Source organism: Penicilliopsis zonata (assembly GCF_001890105.1).
Source record: "Penicilliopsis zonata CBS 506.65 unplaced genomic scaffold ASPZOscaffold_6, whole genome shotgun sequence".
In the NCBI taxonomy this organism is placed as follows: domain Eukaryota; kingdom Fungi; phylum Ascomycota; class Eurotiomycetes; order Eurotiales; family Aspergillaceae; genus Penicilliopsis; species Penicilliopsis zonata.
In genome coordinates, this window is record NW_019208916.1 from 1,395,385 (window position 1) to 1,411,092 (window position 15,708).

Genomic DNA, 15,708 nt, shown 5'->3' on the forward strand with positions numbered 1-15,708 from the left:
CATCACTACAGATCATACTGTGAAGAACTACGCCAGGATATCAAACACATCAAAAAGACGGTTCCGCATGGCCTTCCTCGGCGCAGGCGTCTGCATCAGCTGCGAGACAGCCAGCTGCGCCCCTCGCACATTATACTCCATGCTAAACGCCGGTTCATCGGGCAGCTCCACGAACTGACCGACGAGAGCGACATTCCCCCCCGGGACGAGCGTATCAGGCCGGTCCCCCTTGACGCGGGTGAGCATGGCGGCCGTAGCATAGGGCATCACGCAGGGCACACACACGGAGGAAGCGAGGATCTCTTGCTGGGCGTCACTCGGAACCTGCAGATGGACGAGCAGCTCCGAGAGGATCTCTTCCCCCGTACACTCTGCCATTCCCTTGTGGACGAGGGTTCCCTCTTCCTGGGCGTTGAGTCCGTACCCCCAGATCACCTGTACATTGGCTGGCTGGTCATCGAAGACCGGCTGCCGAGGCACATTCACGCTCAGACACCACCGGCTGTCGCCCAACGTGCACATCGCGCCCCCCGCGCCGGGCTGGTTCCCCGTCAGCGCGACATAATGCTGCAGGAACAGCGGGCTGCGCAGCGTCACGGTAAAAGTGACGAGCCGCGACTCGCCCACGCGTCCGATGAAGTTGGCCGGGTTGCCGAACCGGGGACTCTCCGCCGCGAGCAGGTACCAGAGCGACCAGTCGCGGCTGTCGGGGCGGCTGATGGTCTGTTGATGCACGTCTGGCCGAGCAAAATGACTGCCCAGGGCTACGGTTGAGGCGATCGGGCCTGGGTTGAGGATGCAGACGTCGTGAGGCCCGAGAGAGATGGTGGTGGTTTCTTTCGCCTGGGATATCTCCAGCTGAGTCAGCACCACGTGACTGTTGTCCATGACTAAGCGAGACACGTGAGTGGCGGCCTCAGGCCAGAAATCGACTTGCCTCGCCGCGAGATACCGGCGGAGGGGACGGACGACGGCGTCGAAGAAGCGCATCTGCAGCCGGCCGAAGATCTGCGAGTCGTTGATCTCCTGGATGTCGGGCAGGTGCTTGCACAGATGGCGCCGGAGCTCTTTGGCGCTGTGCCACGGCTGGAGGGCGAACCTGGAGGCCGATCAATGAGAGCAGGAAGGGAGGGAGCGGAGGGAGGGAGCAGGGAGAGGTACGTTGTGGACCAGAAGATCCAAAAGGTGGACGCAAAGAAACGGCTGTCGAACAGCTGCCGGATGCTCTGGTCGGCCAGACTGTCTTCTGCCACCATCATGATGCGCGCCAGGTCGAGCCGGTCCTGCAGCTTGAGGTCAAAGTGGTGGAGATGGCTGCGTTGGCCGTGTTGAAGCAGTCGCGTGGGGGTTTGAGAAGAAGATGTCTCTGCCTGCCTCCATTCTGTCTGCAGAGTCTCATAGAGAGATTCTCTCGGATGGGCGGGATCAGAAGGCACCAGACGGAGGAGATCGCGCATACACTGTCCGTGGAAGTCTGGCTGCAGTCCCGCATGGATGGAATACCCGTCGACGGCATTGCCAAAGGAAGACAGACGCTGCTGCTTGTCGCGCTCCGAGGAGATGATCTCGATGAAATGGATATTGGGGCCTGGAATGCCCGTCTCGAGCAGATGCACGGCGGCGGCCAGGCAGGCAACGCCGCCGCCGATGATCCAGCACTGGCTCTGTTGGGGGTCTCGAGAAGACATTTTATTTTATCTTTGAGTATACCACAAGGCGTATTCTGATTCTTATTAATATACCAGGGAGTCTAGACCGCCGGTGGCGATGCGGTTCGTGTGGGAGTGTCATGATAGTCACGTCATCACTAGCTTTAGGTTATAAGTTAACTTTATACATTATTAGTTAAAATATACTTGAGTTGTATAGTATAATAGAAAGTTAAATATAGTAAATAATACTTCTTAATGAGTATACTGATTAGCATAAGGCTAATGGTATAACTATAAAATAGTTATTAATATAAGACTATTCTCAACATCACTGGTGAAATTAGGGTGATATCTCTAGGTAATGATCTCAGTAAATGGCTGATATTGAGAAGTATTAAGGAGAAGGATAAATCTTTAGTTTAAATACTATTATCTATAAGTAAAAATGACTATTAGCATATTATTCTCTACTATAAGTTTATCTAACTGGATTCACCTGCTTTCTCTCTCTCTACCTAACCTTCTCTACTATATTCTTTCTCTCTTCTAAACTCTTCATTCAGAAATGAGATGGATAGATCTAATAAGAGACAAGGCTGATGATTGATTGGCCTGAACTAGCGCATGCAAGGCTGAGACTGACAGATCCTTGAGATGCAGCCTCAACCCCGCTCTCAGCTCTCAGCTCTCAGCCCTCGTCCCCTTCAGTTTCTCATCTCTGTCCATCTCATTCCACTTCCGCTCGCTCGCTTTACTATCTTAGCCTCGCCATGGGCTTTGGTTGGGGAGCGGGGGATATCCTCGCTGGCATCCAGCTGGCTGTCAAGCTTCAGGAGCGATTCCGAGAGGCGCCAGACCAGTTCAAGGCGATCTCTGCAGAGTGAACATACCTGATCCTATTCTCCTTTTATACGCTAACAAACCAGAGTACAGAGCTTCCAAAAGGTCTATGCCACGACCTTTACGAATATCTCCCAGTATTTGCTCTCCACGGAGCAAGAGGACAATCTAAAAGGTATCCTGCACGGATGCAAGGAGGTTTTGGATACACTGGACCACACTTTGGACAAATACCAAGAACTGGGAGAGCAGAAAGATGGGAAGAAGAGTCTTTCAATCAAGGCGAAACGAGTCTGGAAACGACTCACGCTTGAACCGAAAGAAATCCAGGATCTGAGGCTGCGGATGATATCTCATGTCGGGCTGTTACAAGCCTTTAACAACGAGTTGCATCACACAGCCGCAGAGGAATCCAACAGGAAGATTCTATCTCTTGCAGAGGGCATAAATGACCGACACCTGCGGCAGGAGGAGCAAGAAGAGAAAGACAAGATCCTGAACGCCCTCAGTCCGATCGATTATTCCGCGCGCCATCGAGACGCTCTCGAAAAACACGAAACTGGCACTGGCGGATGGATGCTCGAGTCTCCAGAGTTCCAGACATGGATCAAGGGCAGCCGACAGACGCTCTTTTGCACTGGAATGCCTGGCGCTGGCAAGACGGTCCTGACGGCAGTGGTGATTCAACATCTCACGGATATGATCTCCCATGATCCACAATACGGATTGGCATTTGTGTATGTGGAACATAGCCAGAGAGAGGAGCAGAAGACGGTCAACATCCTGCTCAACCTCATCAAGCAGCTCGTCCCCTCTTCAGAGCCTATTCCAGAGAGTGTCAAGGCTGTCTACGCCACCTACAACGCTCAAAAGGCGTGGCCTTCTGTAGATACTCTGGAAAAGACGCTCCAGTCTCTGTTAAATGGATATTCAACCGTCTTCATCATTCTGGATGCCTTGGATGAACATAATGATCGGTGGGAGCTTGGAAAGCTGCTGTCGGCGCTCTTTCGCATCCAGTCTCAAACACAAACCAACATCTTTACCACTTCACGACAGATTCCGGATATTGAAGCCCACTTCCAGGATGCAGCGAACAGCGTCTCCATGACTATTCGGGCTCACGATGAGGATATCAGACGGTTCCTTGAAGCGAACATCAGTCAGCTTCCCTCCTGTGTGACTTCGCGACCTGACCTCCAGCGTGAGATCACAGAGCAAATCTTGAAAGTCGTGGATGGAATGTACGAGTTGAATATCTTATAAAAGACCTTGTACTCACAGCTTATAGGTTTCTCCTCGCCCATCTCCATTTCGATTCCCTCAAGGGAGCACGTTCCGCCCGTGCGATTCGCAAGATCTTGGAATCCCTCCCCACGGGCTCGGATGCTTATGACCAGGCATATGACATGGCGATGGATCGTATCAAGTCCCAGGTTGAGTCCTCTCGCACCCTCGCCCTGCAGACGCTTGCCTGGGTGGTCTGCGCCAAACGACGTCTGAACATCCTCGAGCTGCAACACGCCCTCTCTGTCGAAGAGGATATGACCGAATTCGATGAAGACAACGTTCCAGAAATGGGAGACATTATTTCCGTCTGCGCCGGTCTGGTTACCGTGGAACGCGACTCCAAGCTCGTAGGACTGGCCCATTTCACGATACAAGAATACTTTGTCCGCCATCTCCACCGTTTTCTTCCCGACCTGGATACATATCTAGCACGATGTTGCATGGTATATGTCTCCTTTGACTCCTTTAGAGATGCAGAGTCCGACAACGATGATACAGACTTGGTCACATCGGATAAGCCCCTCATGGAGTACGCCGCTCATAACTGGGCCCGCCATGCAGCTGCCTCATCGGACGCCAATCTTGTCGACCAAGCGGTGCAACTGGTCGACAACAGGGACTTGCTTCTGAGGATCGCCAATATAGCATATCAAGGGATTGAAAAGTTAGGTTTGGGGTACGACATGAAAGCTATCACTGGTCTTCACATTCTCGCAGATTGTGGTTATTCTGCGGCGGCACGCAGGTTGATCGACAGAGGCGCGTCTCTGGATGCAGTCACAGAACGGATGCAAACCCCTCTGCACTGGGCTGCGAGGGAGGGAAACTTGGAGATTGTCTGTCTTTTGATCGAAGCGCATTCAAAGATCGACCCCAGGGATGAAGATGGCCGCACTCCGCTCTCACTTGCAGCCGAGGAGGGCCATGACGCGGTTGTGTCACTTCTTCTCAGCACTGGCAGTGTCGATATCCAGTCCCAGTGTGTTGAAGGTCGAACAGCCGTCTCGTACGCTGCCTCCAGGGGCTCCGTGAAGACGATTCAGGTTCTGGTGGCAGCCGGGGCGGACGTCAACCGGCCAGATTTTGACCTGGACAGTCCTCTTTACTTTGCCATCACTCACGATCGAGAAGAAGTTGTCAAATGGCTGATTGAAAATGGAGGTGATGTCTTCCACAGGAATATCGATGGAGAAACGGCACTTTCCGCGGCGTTAAAAGAGCAAAAATTCGCCATCTTCCACGTCATCTTGAGCAAATACGTCGATGCGGGCAAGAACAGCCACCGCATCAAGGATTTGATGACCGACACACTTTGCTATGTAGCCAGGATAACCAATAAAGAGCCAGTCCGGTGGCTGTTGACCACCATGGGCTCCGCCACTGATCTCAGCACCAAGGGGCTTTCTCCGCTCTCCTGTGCGCTAGACAGTCGATATTCCGTCTTTAGATGGACGGAGAGTTCATGGATAAGACATCAGGCACTCAAGCGCATTGTGGAGTTGCTTCTTGACTCCGGCGCCAATGTCAATGCAATCGATCGGGATGGAAATACGCCTCTTCACTGTGCTTTGCGATCAAAATATGTGAGAGAAGATGTCAAGATGTTGCTTGGGTATGGCGCAGACGTGAAGGCAAGGAACGCCTGTGGCCAGACAGCTCTCCATCTGACGGATTATGTGAAGGTGCTGGATCTTCTGTGTGCCAGAGGCGCAGATATCAACGCCCAGGACTACCGGGGCAAGACGCCGCTGATCGCATCCATTCAACGGGGAGACAAACCCACTCCTTTAAATCATATAAGCCGTGGAGCTCGGGTCGATCTGCAGGATGATCATGGCCGCACAGCTCTATTCTATGCAGCCTTTAAAACCGGCCACATGGAGGTACTTCAAACCCTGTTGCAGTTTGAGATAGATCTGGATAGACCAGACCACGATGGCCGGACTCCCTTTGCCTATGCTGTTAACCAGAAGAGTCCTGATCTTGCGGTGCTTAACCTGCTGCTCGACAGGGGCGCTTGCCCAGCTGTACGGGACAGAACCGGTCGAACGCCTCTACACTACGCGGCCCGCTGGTCCAATGAAGCCTTGGTGAAGTTGTTGCTTGCGCTCGGCGAGAAAAGGGGTATTGACGTCCATTGTCGCGACGAGGATGGTCGAACGCCTCTTTCATATGCTGCAGAGCATGGACACGTTCCTATCGCACAGCTGCTGTTGACTTATGCAGCAGACCATGGCGCGAATAACATGGTCAAGGTCTCCTACACGGAGATGAATGGTCGAACGCCCGTCTCGTATGCTCTGGAACGAGGCAATACGGCGATGGTCGACCTCTTCATGAGCCATGGGGACTCAATGGGCTCGCTTGATCGATTCGGTCGCAGCAGCGTCAGCTACGCCGCCCGCAGTGGGAGCAATTCGTTGCTTCGTCGAGTTCTAGAGTTGGGAATGGATAACCTCGATCTCCCAGACGTCAACGGGCGCAGTGCATTGTCCTACGCTGCTGAACCAATATCCTCCTCGTGTCTCGCTCTGTTGCTCACGCAGAAGGAGGCCGTCGATGTGAACTGCGCAGATAATAAAGGATGGACCCCGTTATTCTACACCACCATTCTCTCGAAACGCCACATCACAGACAGCGAAAGACGGAGGAGAAGGCCAATCCATAAGAGGAGAGGCCATCGCAGCACCGAGATTTTGCTTAAACATGGAGCCGATCCGCATGTCCGCGACAATGAGGGCCGCACCGCACTCTTCTACGCCGTCGAGTCGTGTAGTTGCAGCCTGCTACGGCTGCTTCTTTTGCACGGCGTGGACTCTCTGAGCGGCGATCGGAACGGGCATCCGCCTTTAATATTTGCTTGCAGCGACTCTTCTCGAAGACTGTTTGATATCTTGCTGGATCTGACCCCCGCAGATCATATCACCGAGGATGTTTTGCACGGGGCTCTCAGATATGCGCAAGACGCGTACTACGTTCAGAGGATCATTGCCCGGGGCTCTCGCCAGCTACCCATCACCCCTCGTCTGATGGCAGCAGCGGCTGAGAACAGCGTTAGGATGGTGGAATTCCTTCTGGATAAGATGGAGGAACCGATAATGCCGACACAGGAGGTCGTCAGAGCCGCTGCCAGATGTAAAGATGGAGCAAAGATCCTGTTCATCCTGCTGAAAGACAGTAAATCGGACGACATGATCACCGATGAGGTCTTCCAAGAGGCCGCAAGGAACGGACATTTGGAAACTGTCATGTTTCTAGTGAACCGTTATCGCAATTGCTTGAAAGATCCGATGGCCGCCATGCGAGCTGCATCTGGAACAGACGCCAGGTCTATCCGGGCGAGAATTTGCGAGATATACTATGAAGAGAGTACCTACCACTCGGTGTGAAGCCTCTGCCAGAGTGCAGTAGAAATCGAATATAGGCGTTGTTCATTGGTTTAGGGTTAGGGTATTGGAGATTTTAAGATTGCCAGAATTACGATGATTGCTCAAAATAAAGCTAGAATAGGCGGGATAAAAGTTCTTGCCATCACAATTAACTCTAACCCTAGCCCTGGCATTTTAAGAGACAGATCATAACATCAACAGGAAGGTGAAAGCTGTTATATAAGAAGTTGAATAACCCTAACTTACTCCTCACACCGGGCATTAAGTATTTGGTTTCTATATACTATAAGTTCTAGCCAGCTATCATTGCACACAATACTCATGATTGATAATGAGATAGGTAGATACTCTTAGGGTTAGGGTTAGGGTTAGTACTCGGTCATAACCCTAACCCTAACCCTACTCAAATAAGAAAACACGGCTACATCCAAATGCTATTCATCATGGTCATTCCCAGAGACAGGAGTGTACTTGTCAGGGAACTCAACAACGAGGTCTTTGATATATCTCGGAGTGGGATCCTTCCCATCGGTATCTGACATGAAAATCGGCGTGGATAGAGACACCCCCTTTGCGACTCGTAGGAAGGTCGAGAACTGTGTGGTATAGGTGCCTTGATTTGACCAGATACAGAGGATACCCGAAACCACAGCGAGAAGGGACAAGATAATCCCAATCCCGTACGAGAGCCACAGGATGGACTGGGAGTAGACGTAGCGGTTGTAGTAAGGGGTGATGGTGACGTTTGTCTCGGGCGGAGCATAGGGGGACGAGTAATTGGGTCTGCAAGGTGAGTCTACATTCAAGGATAGTTTCCAAAGATAAAGGCTTACTGTAGTAGGTATGAGTTCATTAATGAGATGGTTGCATTCCGAAACATTTCCTCCAGCGCATCGACTATGGGTAACGTGTGATTCTGGACTGGAGTTACGGACAGACCGTTCCAGGAGGTGGTAGGCAGCGTGGCAGCGGTTAGGGACTGGCCTTTTGCTTCGCTAAAGTTGAAGTTGTTCAGAAAGGCCATCTCCTTGGTGTTCATGAGTCCGGTGCTCACAACGTTGGTATTCACGGCCTGATAGATGGCGTCCACCTCGAACTGCAGCCCGTTGACGATGGCAATGCCGCCGAGCAGCATCTCATTGAAGGCCTCCATGACCGCCTGGTAAGAAAAGGTCTCCATGATGGTCGTGTTGTACGTCCCCGGCAGAAAGGTTCCATTCGAGGCCTCATCTTCGAACATGGTCGTTGATGACAATCCATACAACCAGGAGACGGGATTGTAGTACGAGTCATTGATTGAGAGATCTACCGCCTGCGACCCCTCGACATAGGTGAAATTGGCCGTGTACGAGGCATTGTACAGCTTGCACTGTGCAATGGTCGCGTTGGCCACCTGCTGGGATATCGTGACGGAGTCTACCAGGGTGTCTTCCGCTTCTTCCACGCTGGCGATGCACCCCAAGGCGTCGGGGTTATATTCCATCCCCGGCAGGACGGCCACGAAGAGGGATAGAGCCGCGCCATCTTCACTGTCGACGGGTCCGAGGGCCGACGAGCGCAGCGTATAGTTGGTTTGGCTGTCAAAGGGGAGCGAGCCGTTGGCTCCAGCATCTGGCGTCCAACACAGATAGCCATATGAGGCGGCACATTTGGTGTATTCCAGGAATTCTACGATATTCTCCGCGATCCTCACGTACAAGTCAGCGCCCACCAGGGAGCACGACAGCGCCGGAGCCGGGAAGGCCAGCATCCATGTCGCGTTGAGGGCCGGCGATGCCACGGGCAGGATCTGCGATTCGGTGAGCGAGGCTGCCACCGCGGCCTGCACGGCAAACTGGGCATTGCTGTAATAGTAATCCTCCGTCAGCGCAGACTGGGATACCACGTCGTCAATGTTGACGCTCTGGAGCAAGAGGTTGGCATAGTTGGTGCTGGTAAAGTCGAGTCGGGGCACTCGGCGCAGTGAGCTGCTTGGAGACGCAGCGAACTGCACGGTCAACGTCGCTGGGGGGAAGAAGACGGTGAGGGGGAGGAGCCTGAATGATGAGTTGAATCAGCACTCTACGACACCAGTCAAGAATGCTTATTGATTATAAGGAGAGTGATATACCAATAGACCACGGCGAGCAGCATGGTCGACACACTTCGCTTCCACAAATGAAGATTCAAGAGATCAAAGAGGCTGGTTTTGGCCGCAAAGGCTCCATCGATGAAGGCACTGGGCATCGGCCGCGCTTTGATCGTCCTCCAGGTCGCCTGGTCGTGCGCAAGGGAGATCCCCATCCCTAGAAAGGCCTTGACAAGAAAGGCAAACGCAGAGCCGACGGCCAAGTTGAGCTGCTGGCCGGTCAAGCCGCTCGAACGGCCAAAGGCTGCGTAGACTGCGTCGGGGGGGCGCGTACCGGCCAGATGGCGGTAGAACAGATGGTGGCCGATGGCGAGGATCACCCCAGTCACCAAGGAGCCCGCCATGTGGGCCAAGGTGGGCTTGAAGAGCGACCGAATGCCCATTTTCAGAGGGTTGGGATGGTTGTGTCGCGAGATCAGCTCTCGCGCGGGGCTCAGACTTATCAACACCAGCGGCTGACACCAACCTCGTATAGAGATCCGTGTGGCTGATTTTTTTTAGATAGAGTGGTGATACAACCACATCCTAAACTATACTCAGTAAGAAATCACACTACGGTGATTATCAAGTATGTCTGTGATATACAGAGGATACGGAGTACACTATAAGTACTCCATACAAAGGACCAAGCTACTGGAGTATTCTATCTGGTGGATTTCCTACTACAAAAGTACTAAGCAGCCTAGCTTATTGACTATTGATCTGAATCATGAGGCCTGCCAGAAGGGTATTTAAATCTGGGACATGATTGCTGGGGTATATCTTCAGGGTCTGTTTTATCAGTCCTATAGATATCTTCTAGGGTTGATATAGAATAAGGTGAATGGTATTTCTATATAACTATCAGGCAGGCACTCACTCTCAGCTTTTACCTTGCTTTAAATTAAGAAGGGCTATTATAGTATTATAAATTCTATCTATTAAAGACACTGATCTACTGTTAATAAAATAGCCAATGAGAAATATAATAATATATATATATTTACATATAGAATTGCTAATGAGCTGAAGATGCTCTGTCCTGCTGTACATATCAAGAAGTTCCATTATAACACGCAGGCTATAGGCCTGATTATAGATATTCTGTCCAATATTATGATAATAGTTAAGCCTACTTCAATAACTTATTCTCATTAGGCTGCAGAAGTTACATAGCCCAGCTAGTTCAAAACCCTAGAATCATTATCAAAGTGGGCGCTTGGGGAGGTTGTCAGACGTCTTCTGAGATTATAGAGCATACCCACTGCCAAGTCTGTCTGTATTATTTAATCTACTACAGTGATCTTGATGCTACTCCGTATAGAGAGTTCCATATACTGAGCCCCAATGGAGCACTGCTAAAGACCTGAACCAATAACCAGTGGCAGGAATGATTCACTCTGCTACGAATAATCACCAGGGAATATCTACTAGCCATTCGATCTAGTCTGCACTGCTCGGCAGCTCTAGATCCTCAACCTAGTTATGATTACTGCTGGCGACGGTCGAGTACGTCAGCTCGCAGGGATTCGGTTCGTAGCTACAAGTAAAACAGCGTAATCAATCTCCATTCAGACCAGGGCGCATCTGGTGGCTGGCCTATACATAGGGGAGGAAAGCTTATCTCAATCTTCAAGTCCAAATAGCAAAGTAATTGACAGTGAGGATTTTTAAAGAGGTTTTGAAGGTGTAGCAGCTGTGGGGAAGGCCAAAATATATTAGTAGTTGTGTTCTAGAACTATAGGTCAGGTTCAATGGTCCATTTGCTAATCCCTAAGGTGTGTTTTAGGCATGTAATAGCACTCTGTATTGTAGGCGAATATAGGGCTAATACGGAGCCCAATTTCCTACCCGAGAACCCGATGACGCCGCCAGTTCCGGATAACGCGTTGTCCTGCAGGCTGCAGGGGGAGCTATAAGTGGTATTTATGCTAGATAGCTATAAATACAGAGTAGCATTAATGAAGAGAAGCTGTACTACATGGAGGCAGCTACCCATAATAAATTTCAAGGCGGTTGACTACATCAGTACAGAATGACTTACGGAGTAGTAGGATACTAGAGCGACTTAGTACGCAGTATTATTAAACTGCAGAGTGGCGAGACGGAGTGGATTATTTTCCGCTAGTGCATCGGATAGAGCGATCAGGCCGAATGTATTTTATAATTGTGTGGTGTGACGTCACTTTATTTACATCGCCTGTCTTTCCACCAGCTCTCCTTAATAAATATAGACCCGAGAATGAGTCCTCATGCTGTTTACAGCAAGGAAAAACAAGCCAGATAAAAAAAGCTTAGTATGTCTCAGTTGTCAGGTGACGGTTCGGGAGTCCAGACGCGTGACAACAGGTACGCCTTGGCAGCAGGCCGGCCATTGGTGGAAAGCAGGGAAGATGGCCCCGCTGCTAAAAAGCTTGGCGCATTGTGATTGCGCAGGTCATGCTGGATCCAGCCTAGTACACGCCCTGCCAGCCAATCAGCCAGCCAGACTAGTCTGGGGTGCATGACCAGACGACAGCCACACAACATGGGCGGATAAGCCCGGCCAACTGGAAATCACTCATTCACTCTCCTGGACTCCTCTTTTTTCCTCTGTCTTCTTCTTGTCCTGTTCTTGCTCCTCCCCTTTAGTTGCCCCCCCCCAAATTACGCGTCACTCCTTACCACGCCTTATTATCACACCGTTTTGTCACTCGTTTTCCGTTATCTGAATATCACTCGTTTACACCTGTTTTTTTAGTTACCTGATTTTCTTCTCGAGTATGCTTCTCCTGAGTATACTCCCGCTCGTGCTGCCGCTGGCAGAGGCCGCCTCCAGCGCCGAATGGGCGAAACGGTCGATTTATCAAGTCATCACAGACCGCTTTGCGCGGCCATCGAGCGTGACGACAGAATGCGACCTTCTGCTGTACTGCGGCGGCACCTACTCGGCGCTGATCGAGAAACTGGACTACATCCAGGGGATGGGCTTCACGGCGGTGCAGATCTCGCCGGTGAACAAGCAACTGACGCAGGACACGATCTACGGGGAGGCCTTCCACGGCTACTGGCCGCAGAACCTGGACGAGTTGAACCCGCACTTTGGGACCGCCGCCGAGTTGAAGAACCTGTCGGCCGAGCTGCACTCGCGCTCCATGTACCTGCTGCTGGATGTGGTGGCGAACGAGATGGCGATCGACATCGGCAACACGACGATGAACTCGTCGACGAGCATCGATTACTCCGAGTTCCACCCGTTCAACAGCTCGTCGTACTACCACGCCTACTGCGACCTGGACGACTGGTCGGATTCGAGCATCTACACGACGTGCTGGCTGGGCAACGAGGGCGTGGCGACGCCGACTTATGTGCTGACGGACAGCACGGTCAACGCGACGCTGACGAGCTGGATCGCCAACCTGGTCAGCGAGTACGACATTGACGGTCTGCGGCTGGACGGCGCCAAGCAGATCGAGACGGCCTTCATTGCCCCCTTTGTGGGCAGTGCGGGGGTGTGGACGATGGGCGAGGTCGACGACGACGTGGTGAGCTTCACATGCGGCTATCAGAACTACTCGTTAGGGCTGGAGAACTATCCGCTCTACTACGACATCATCGACGCCTTCACCGACGGCAACATCACCGATCTCGTCGACGGCGTGCAGACCATGCAGTCCGAGTGCCAGATGCAGTACATGTCGCTGTTTGTCGAGAACCAGGACAACCCGCGATTTGCCTCGGTGGACTCGGATATGGCTGTAAGAGATCCTTATGGGATGGTATGATCCATTACTGATGTTTTCTAGCTGGCGAAAAACGCCATGGCGTTCACCATTCTCGGCGACGGCATCCCCAAGATCTACTACGGCCAGGAACAGCATCTAAAGGGCGAGGAATCGCCCTATAACCGCCAGGCGCTGTGGCCGACAGACTACGACACCTCCGCGACTCTGTACGAGCTGGCTGCAACGTTGAACGCCCTTCGCAACACCGCCATCGCCGTCGACGACGACTACGTCAACTACATGAGCGAGATCATCTACACCGACGGCTCGACCTACGTCACCCGCAAGGGCTACAACAGCGTGCACATCGTCGCCGTGCTGACCAACCAGGGCAGCTCCGGGTCTGCCTATACCCTCACCGTCACGGGCGCGGCCGACGAAGGCCTCAACATGACCGAGGTCTTTGAGTGCAAGAGCCAGCTGGTCGGCTCCAACGGGACGCTCTATGTCGACATGGACGCCGGTCAACCGCGGGCCTTCTTTGCCTCGTCCGAACTGCCGGGCTCGGGCCTGTGTGGTTATGAGAAGTATGCTGGCTCGGCCACTCCCACGGCCTCGTCGGCGACAGCTACAGCTACCAGCGATGCCTGGACCAGCGTAGCCAGGCCGGGCTTCAGTGCCTTCATCGTTCTGGTCTTTGCATTTGCATTTGTCTTCTGTTAGTTGCTTGTAATTGTAAATATTTCATCTTCTGTATATATCCTTAAATACCCACAATCTTTCAAGAACAAACCAGTAATAGCATATCGCTGTAGATGATCTTACAGTTAGGGTTAGGGTTACTTCAGAATTATACTCGTAACAATTTGGTGAACGTTTCAAATTCACCATAATCATCTCTGTTAATCAAAGCCCATGGAGATGGACTCCTCGAGTCCCATCCATGACCGTCCATAGAAGCTCCGGAGCAGCTCCCCGGATCGTTTCGCCGGCACAATGTCCATGTTTGGGATTCCTTCCTCTGAATGGGGATCAGGAATAAGGGAGTTGTCCGGATAGCGTGTCCTCAAGATGGGAATCACCTCATTCCATGAATAAGGAGCCGCACAGGCAAAGATGCGTTCAGATTGGACATTTAAGTCCAAGAGGGCAATAACGTGCACACGGGCAGTGTCTTGCACATTGCTGTACCATTCTATCTATAGATTAGAAACCATAATTCAATGGAAAGGAACCGACTTACGCCGCGAGGGCATTATCTGCATTGCCAGGGTACTTCCTTGCAAGAGTGTCCGGGTGAGGCCCATCGCCGAGAATTGCTTCTCAGGGAAGAACATGGTTCCAAACTGACACTGTCAGGGTAATTCACAAGAATGAGGAAACACTTACATTGACATTTGGAAGCACCGAGTTGAAGACAAAGTGTGGCTTATTCTCCGCCACCCATTTCCACGCAGCTCGCTCTGATTCCACCTTGGACGCATTATACACGATGGAAGGCTTCTCGGCATCTGGAGTCTCAGGGTCCCAGGCAGCCTTGACAGAATAGTCGTTCCATGTCGCTATGACGGGTCAGTTTTAATTTGATGAGATCTAATGCTGAAAACCCACTTTCATCGATTATCATATCGCCTGGCTCACCGGGTGCCTTGCTGTAAGCAGCTACAACTGAAGAGGTGATGATGACTCGCTTCACTGATTCTACCCGGGACGCAGTCTTTAAGACGTTGAGACTCATTGCCACGACCTCAGTAATGACAGTGTTAGGATCCGGATTAAAGGAGTTATTGTTCGCCTAGTTGACAATATCATCAGCATCGGTATAAGAAAAGTGTGGATGTGATCATACCACATGGATAACACCACTCATACCCTCCATGCAGGTGTCCAGTGAGCCCTCCTCTTCCAGCTTCGGCACAATGGCGGTTTCAAAGCTGTCTGGGCCGTATTTGGACTGATAGAACTCATTGAGCCAGGGCTTCTCAGCCCTGACAGTGCCTCGCACTTTGTATCCATGGTCAAGGATACGATCGATGATATGGGAGGCAATAAAACCGTTGGCACCGGTCACAAGGACCCAAGAGCCGGCTGGGAGGCTGTATTCGGGGGGGGACATGGTGAGGTGGGATGAATATTCTGGCTTGAGGGAGATTACAACGGGTAGGAAGAGGGTTTTATAGCCAACATTCACTTAACATGTATAGGAGCAATGTTTCTTATTATGTCACTATGTCAGGATGAACGAACGGGCGAATCAGGGTCGATATACAGGTTAGAGTGGATTGGTCGATCCTTTGGCCCACCGTCAGACTGAATTTGTGTTGATATTGGATGAAGACTGTCTCCATCAATAGAAGTCCTGTGGATAGCCAAGACGAACCTATTTCCAGATCAAGGAACGTAATGCTCTCCAAGGAAAGGACTTAATCAAGCTTCTCAAGTTATGCTTGTTGAGCATAAAATGCTTAAGCAATCTCATGTCTCCTTCTCTGCTTCATTCATAAGACCATTAAGCTAGCAGTGTATTACCCATTAAATAATGTACTTGCTTTATCTAACCCTAGGGTTGGTCTGGTGTCTTTAAGTGAAGTGTATTCATAAGTCTTTATTCTATCTGAAATCAATATCTATTCGTCATGATCATAACTCTATTGATAGTCCCAATCCCCCCATCTGATCCAAGAGGACAGCCACAGATCGAGTGAGTTCCACGGATAGACAAACCA

The 15,708-nt window shown here is 51.3% G+C and overlaps 4 protein-coding genes across 4 annotated transcripts; 1 reads left to right on the forward strand and 3 right to left on the reverse strand.

Moving 5' to 3' along the window:
- Positions 1-27: 27 nt before the first annotated feature.
- ASPZODRAFT_16027 (hypothetical protein) lies at positions 28-1,688 on the reverse strand (the record flags this gene model as incomplete). The annotated part of the gene is made up of 2 exons (XM_022726463.1): positions 28-1,099; positions 1,162-1,688. 2 exons carry the CDS (start codon positions 1,686-1,688, stop codon positions 28-30), a joined length of 1,599 nt encoding a protein of 532 aa, XP_022581857.1.
- Positions 1,689-7,605: 5,917 nt separating this feature from the next.
- On the reverse strand, positions 7,606-9,682 carry ASPZODRAFT_16029 (hypothetical protein; the record flags this gene model as incomplete). The annotated part of the gene is made up of 3 exons (XM_022726464.1): positions 7,606-7,954; positions 8,005-9,207; positions 9,282-9,682. The coding sequence occupies 3 exons, from the start codon at positions 9,680-9,682 to the stop codon at positions 7,606-7,608; spliced, it is 1,953 nt and encodes a 650-aa protein (XP_022581858.1).
- A 2,358-nt stretch (positions 9,683-12,040) lies between these two features.
- On the forward strand, positions 12,041-13,875 carry ASPZODRAFT_151841 (hypothetical protein; the record flags this gene model as incomplete). Its single annotated transcript, XM_022725783.1, has 3 exons — positions 12,041-13,015; positions 13,064-13,639; positions 13,810-13,875. 3 exons carry the CDS (start codon positions 12,041-12,043, stop codon positions 13,873-13,875), a joined length of 1,617 nt encoding a protein of 538 aa, XP_022581859.1.
- A 9-nt stretch (positions 13,876-13,884) lies between these two features.
- Positions 13,885-15,098, reverse strand: ASPZODRAFT_65377 (hypothetical protein; the record flags this gene model as incomplete). The annotated part of the gene is made up of 5 exons (XM_022729302.1): positions 13,885-14,177; positions 14,226-14,328; positions 14,372-14,544; positions 14,594-14,777; positions 14,832-15,098. The coding sequence occupies 5 exons, from the start codon at positions 15,096-15,098 to the stop codon at positions 13,885-13,887; spliced, it is 1,020 nt and encodes a 339-aa protein (XP_022581860.1).
- Positions 15,099-15,708: the final 610 nt, after the last annotated feature.